A 5951-nucleotide genomic window follows, 5' to 3' on the forward strand; every position below is an offset into this window, starting at 1 on the left:
GTTTTGTGTGCTTAAAAATAGTTTTCTTTTTTTTTTTGCAGTTTTTGGCCAGGGTTGGGTTTGAACCTGCTGCCTCTGGCGAATGGGGCCAGCACCCTATTCCTTTGAGCCATAGGCACCACCCCCAAAAATAGTTTTCTTATTATAAGATAATTTGAAATGTCCCATATTTTCTTCTAGTATTTTTATTATTTTATTGCTCAGATTTAATTTTTTTATCCATCTGGAATTTATTTTGGTGTAAGGTATAATTTATTTTGGTATTTGGTTCCAATTTTATTTTTCTTCCAGGTGGTTACCTAGTTGTTTCAATACCAATCACTGAATTCTCCGTTTCCCCACTGATTTGAAATCCCACCTTATCACATTTAGAATTTTTTTATAATATTAAGAAGGCAGACTAATCTTTTTTGTGTGTCCTGATTTAAGTGCAAAGGTCTTCATGTATACTTTTTAATGACCCCAGCGTTTGCCGTTGCTGTTGTTTTAAAATATGCTTAAGTTGTATGTAACCATCAACATGATATCCAAACAAGACTTTTATCCTCACTTCATGAATTTGTCATTATCCAGCTCATTTCAGTTTCTTTCCTTAAGTGTACTGCACACAACCTTCAAATATTATGAACATTTCTGTCTCCCAGCTGTCACTACACCAAACTACATATGTTATATTTCCCTAAATCATCTTGCTGTGCTCTTTGCAGCTCCTCTGTACACTGTTGATGTCTTCATCTAACGAGTTGCTCAAAAGTTACTATAATTATTTTAGGTGAGGCCTTGGCGTGAAAGCCTATCACCCCTATCCAGTTCCTCCCCCAAATGGGCATTAATTTCCATTTAACAAGAAGGACAGACTATGTTTCTGGAAAATAACAGATTTTGAGGCACAACAGCAGTTATTTGTTGGCTTTTTAAACAATCCACCTGGGGGTGGGGAAAGTCCTCCAAAATGCCAACTGGCATTGTGGGATTTTTTTTGCTATTTATTCCAGCAAAATGATTCAGACAGAAGAAAAAGGGTCGCCCTGTACTAGGTCTTGAACCCAAAGAACTGTTTGCACAGATAATTCATCCAAGATGCATCACAGCCTCCACCTCAACAGATGCTCTTTCAAATGTTTCATGCCTCTCCTCATCAGTCAGTTTCCATTTAAGGGGAGGAAGATGACGCTGCCAGAGATGTCTCTGCTGGCATGAAGACTGGCCTGAAACTTCTATTTAAAAGCTGAACCAAAATATGTTTGGCTGCTATGGTCTATTTTAAACTGCAAGCTAAAACAAAGAAAAATTCCTTTCTATCCTGAATGGGCCCTGGACGTCTCAATCACAGACAAGAGTGGCAAATGTTAAGAGAGGCATCAAGAAAGAGAGAGAAATCAACAGCACTGAGGTTGTAGGGACAGATCATGAAGCGAGGTATGAAAAACACGAAGGGAAAAGCCTTGGGCTAGAGGGAAAGGATACCCTTGTTCCATTCCTAACCCGGGGTTCCTGATCATGATAAGCATCAGCACCTCACCTCTCGTGCACATCTGCCACCTCGGCTCAGCAACCCTCTCGTCCCCCCACCCCCGCCTGAAGGTCTCCACCCCAGTTCCCCCCTCAGTCCTCCCCCGGCTCAGCAGGAGGGGTCCTCAGCTCTCTTCCTCTCCTGAGGACCCCTACAATCCATACACTTCCTCCAGTCCCTCGCCCCGCCTCTCATTCTCCACCACGCCCATCTTTGCGAAACGCCCGGTTTCCCTCGCCCGAGCTCTCTTTAGACCCGCCCCTCAGTCCCCGCCCCGCCCCCTTGCTGGTAGCCTCGCCCCGCCCCCCTCGCTTGGCGCCAAACCCTGCTGTCAGCTACTTGCGAGTCTCCAGACTCGACGTTCTGGGACTGAGCCTGAGCTGGAATTCTGAGGAGTGGAAAGCCCGGGCTGGGGGCAGAAGGGATTCATCTTGAAAATCTCGGGGACACTGTGGGTATAAGGGGGGGTGAGTGGCAGAAAGGGAAAGCGTGTGAAGAATCTGAGGCGAAAATAGGTTTCGGGATCGCGTGCTCCGCTATCTCGCCCCTTTTTCTGGTATTACTTGGTGGTCGTTGCTGGGCCCCGGGAAGGAATCTCAGTGATCTCGAGGGATTTCCCGCTTCCCGATTCTAATCGGACCTAAGTCTTGGAGAGGCCTCGTCAGCCTGCTCACGAGGGAATCGGGTGTCAGGGAAGTGGCCGCGGCCCTGCTGGCCTGGCCTCTGGCTGAGGGAGCACGCACCGAGGGCGACCTGTCCACGCCCCCAGGGGACAGCTTCGGCTCGAGGCGGCGTCTGGAAACCCCACTTTAGGTCCATCTGTTCAACGCATCAACTACTACTTGAGAAAGATGGAGCGCGAGCTTTTCGTTTTATCACGGGGAGAAGAAATGGGTGGTGGCTTTTGTTGTTCGTGGGGACAGTCGGCGTGGAATTCGGGGTGATCGCGTGTGTAGCCAGCTATCTGAGGGACCGTCCCAGAGGGGCCTAGCCGACAGTTTCTCTCACCTCCCTACTCGGCAGTTTGGAGGTGCGAGGTTGTGGGATCCACCTCTGCTCCGCAGTTGGGTCCCTGAGAGGTGGGGTCCAACCTCTGACTTTGATATTAAATGAGGAAATGGGATAGGCTGAAAAAATAATTATTCGGACCATATTTTATTGTAATGAACATAGTCATGCCTTGTGAATTCCTTTATTATTATTATTATATTTTTTTTAGACAGAGCCTCAAGCTGTCTCCCTGGGTAGAGTGCTGTGGCATCACAGCTCAACCTCCAACTCCTGGGCTCAAGCGAGTCTCCTGCCTCAGCCTCCCAAGTAGCTGGGACCACAGGGGCCTGCCACAACACCTGGCTATTTTTTGGTTGCAGCCGTCATTGTTGTTTGACTGGCCCAGGCTGGACTGGAACCCACCAGCTTAGGTGTATGGGGCTGGCGCCTTAGCCACTTGAGCCACAGGCACCAAGCCTGCCTTGTGGATTCCTAAGAATTAAAATTTTATTTATTTATTTATTTTTTGAGACAGAGTCTCACTATGTCACTCTTGGTAGAGGGCAGGGGCATTATCACAGCTCACAGCAACATCGAACTTATGGGCTTAAGTGATTCTCTTACCTCAGCCTCCCAAGTAGCTGAGACTACAGGCGCCCTCCACAACGCCTGGCTATTTTTTTGTTGCAGTTTGTCTGGGGCCGGGTTTGAACCCGCCACTCTTAATATATGGGGCCAGTGCCATACCCACTGAACCACAGGCACCAGCAGCAACATGCTAATTCTATATAACATTCCAAGGAAAGAATTAAGACATTATCATAAAGTCATGATTAACTGTGCAGCAAAAACTGAAGATAAGGGATGAGCAGTGTTGAGGAAGGAGAGAGGAAACCTAGTAAGTTTCCCCAACTCTCATACACACCCACAGAGCAAATCATGCCATCAGCTCAGCAACCCTCTCGCCCCCCTACCCCCGCCTGATGCCCAGCAGAAGAGAGATAGGTCAGCCAGTCTTTCCAGACTAAATGGTTTTCTTACTGTCCTTCTGGTCCTTGGAGACTCTACAACTACTTCTTTTTTTTTTGGCTGGGGCTGGGTTTGAACTCACCACCTCCGGCGTATGGGGCAGGTGTCCTACTCCTTTGAATCACAGGTGCCACCCTCTACAACTACTTCTTAAGTGGTATTTTTTATATTTGCAGAGTTGATTGTTTTTCTGCTGCTTGCTTTCAATATGAAGGAAGATCAGGTAGTGCAGGAAGAACAAGGACTCCAAGATGAAGAGGTATGACTAGAGTGTTGAAAGATATGTAGATATCCAGTCATTCCACAAAAATCAAGTTCCTTCTCTGCTAGTTACTATTTTTAGAAACCAAAAGTAGAAATAAGATATAGATTGCAAATATGTAACAACTTGTTTGGCAAGGGTTGCTAAGATAAGCTACTTAGCAGCTGGTATGAAAGTATTTTAACAATTTAACAACTGGTATGGCTATACTGGTACCTACACACACTGGGACTAAATAGCAGGCTGGTCATAAAAGGTTAAGAAAACATTTAAAATAGGTCAAATGTTATTTCATTTCTTTGGATAAAGATTTTTAAAAGTTATGAAGGACATGACAAAGGGACTTGGCTTCCCAGCCCTTTTAATGCAGGTGCTTCTTGTAGGTATGCAGCAATGTGTTTGAAAAAACATTATTGATCCCACCCCAATTTGTCTAGAGAAGTGGAATTTGAGACATTTGGGAGTGGGTCAATAGTACTGAATTAACTCTTTAAAAGATGTGAAATAGTTGGATATAAACAATCCAATCCTTTTTTTCTGTTCCATCTTCTTTAGGAATCTTTGTTTCAAGACATTGACCTGTTACAAAAACATGGAATTGTAAGTCATTTTTCTATGTTGCATAAAATTGTTCAACTCAAGAGTTCTTCAGCATCAGCCTTATTGACTTTTGAGGCTGAGTAATTCTTTGTGGTGAAGGGCTGTCCTGTGTTTTGTAGGATACTTAGCAACATCTCTGGTCTCTACCCACTCACTACATGCCAGTAGCACCCCTCAGCTGTGACAACCAAAAATGTCTCCAGACATTGTCAAGTATACCTGGGGGCAAACTGGCCCCTGTTGAGAACAATTGATCCAATTGGAAGTGTTCCAGGGTCCCTCTGAATCCATTTCTCATCTCTTTATCTATCTACATCTACTGCCTTCATTAACAGAAAATTTAGTTCTGTATGTCAGGTAAGCAGAGTAAATGTTGTTGACAGAAATCCAAACTGAGTAACAAACTAGATGGATTTCATCAGCAATCGGTTGATAGTAAAACTCCACTGACATTATCTTTTATAACCCTCACATTAAATCTCTTCCAGATGGTTTTAGAAAATAGAAGCAAAAGAAAATCCTGGTCCTTTGATGATATAGTTATTTGCATTCTCCAGGGGTAGAGGAGAAAAATCTTTTAACATTTTAAAAGAACATATTGGTGGTAAAGTTTTGTCGAAGGAAGGAGCTGAACTGAGGAGGGTGAATGTGTGATAAAAGTGTTAGCTTTTCCACCAACAGACTTTTCTTTTGAATTCCTTATTATATTGCCATAGTCTCACTAACATTCTTGGGAAATCAGGGCACAGTCAGAACATTTGGCAGCCTGCTGAGTATGTTCTACTCAGATATTTCCAGAACATTTGGCTACATGGTGGGTGGGTTCCACCTGGCTGCTAGTATAAAATTGGCATCATGGTGGAAGGAGATGGACACAAAAGCACATGACATAGTATGGGAGCCTTTCAGGCTGGCATTTTCTCAATCTGCTGTGCCCATTTCATTCTTTTATTCACAGAACGTGGCTGACATTAAGAAACTGAAGTCAGTAGGAATCTGTACCATCAAAGGGATACAAATGACAACAAGAAAAGCCCTATGCAATGTCAAAGGACTCTCAGAAGCCAAAGTGGACAAGATTAAAGAGGCAGCCAACAAACTTATTGTAAGCAAAATCTATTCTTTGCTGTTTTAGCTTAAAATGGGCTTGTGAATCTCTAGCTTTTCTCATCATGAACACTAGAAACAATTGTGAGCACTCTGAGTTCCTGCAGACCACACTATACATTCTCCAGGTTAACTTTTTTTTTTTTTGAGACAGAGTCTTACTATGTCACCCTCCATAGAGTGCGTCACAGCTCACGGCAACCTTGAACTCTTGGACTTAAGTGATTCTTTTGCCTCAGTCTCCCAAGTAGCTGGGACTACAGGTGCCTGCCACAACACTTGGCTACTTTTTTTGTTGTTGTTGCAGTTTGGCCAGGACTAGGTTTGAACCTGCCACCCTCTGTATATGGGGCCAGCGCCCTACTCACTGAGCCATAGGCGCCGCCCCCCAGATATTTTTTGGCTGCAGTTGTCATTGTTATTTGGCACACCCAGGCCAGGTTTGAACCC

At 44.5% G+C, this 5951-nt stretch overlaps 1 protein-coding gene across 2 annotated transcripts in view; it reads left to right on the forward strand.

Annotated features, from left to right (window-relative positions):
• Positions 1–1933: 1933 nt before the first annotated feature.
• Positions 1934–5951, forward strand: part of DMC1 (DNA meiotic recombinase 1) — a 36382-nt gene continuing 32364 nt past the window's right edge. Inside the window, exons 1-4 of one of the 2 annotated variants that reach the window (XM_003783201.1) lie at positions 1934–1980; positions 3709–3791; positions 4350–4394; positions 5353–5499. In XM_003783201.1, coding sequence (XP_003783249.1) covers positions 3741–3791; positions 4350–4394; positions 5353–5499 — 243 coding nt within the window. In that variant the 5' untranslated portion in view covers positions 1934–1980; positions 3709–3740. Of the gene's footprint in view, positions 1981–3708; positions 3792–4349; positions 4395–5352; positions 5500–5951 lie in introns of those variants that run through there. The other variant, XM_012814204.1, reaches the window with a different exon arrangement.

Source organism: Otolemur garnettii, unplaced genomic scaffold (assembly GCF_000181295.1).
Source record: "Otolemur garnettii isolate 467f Iridium unplaced genomic scaffold, OtoGar3 scaffold00007, whole genome shotgun sequence".
Lineage (NCBI taxonomy): Eukaryota > Metazoa > Chordata > Mammalia > Primates > Galagidae > Otolemur > Otolemur garnettii.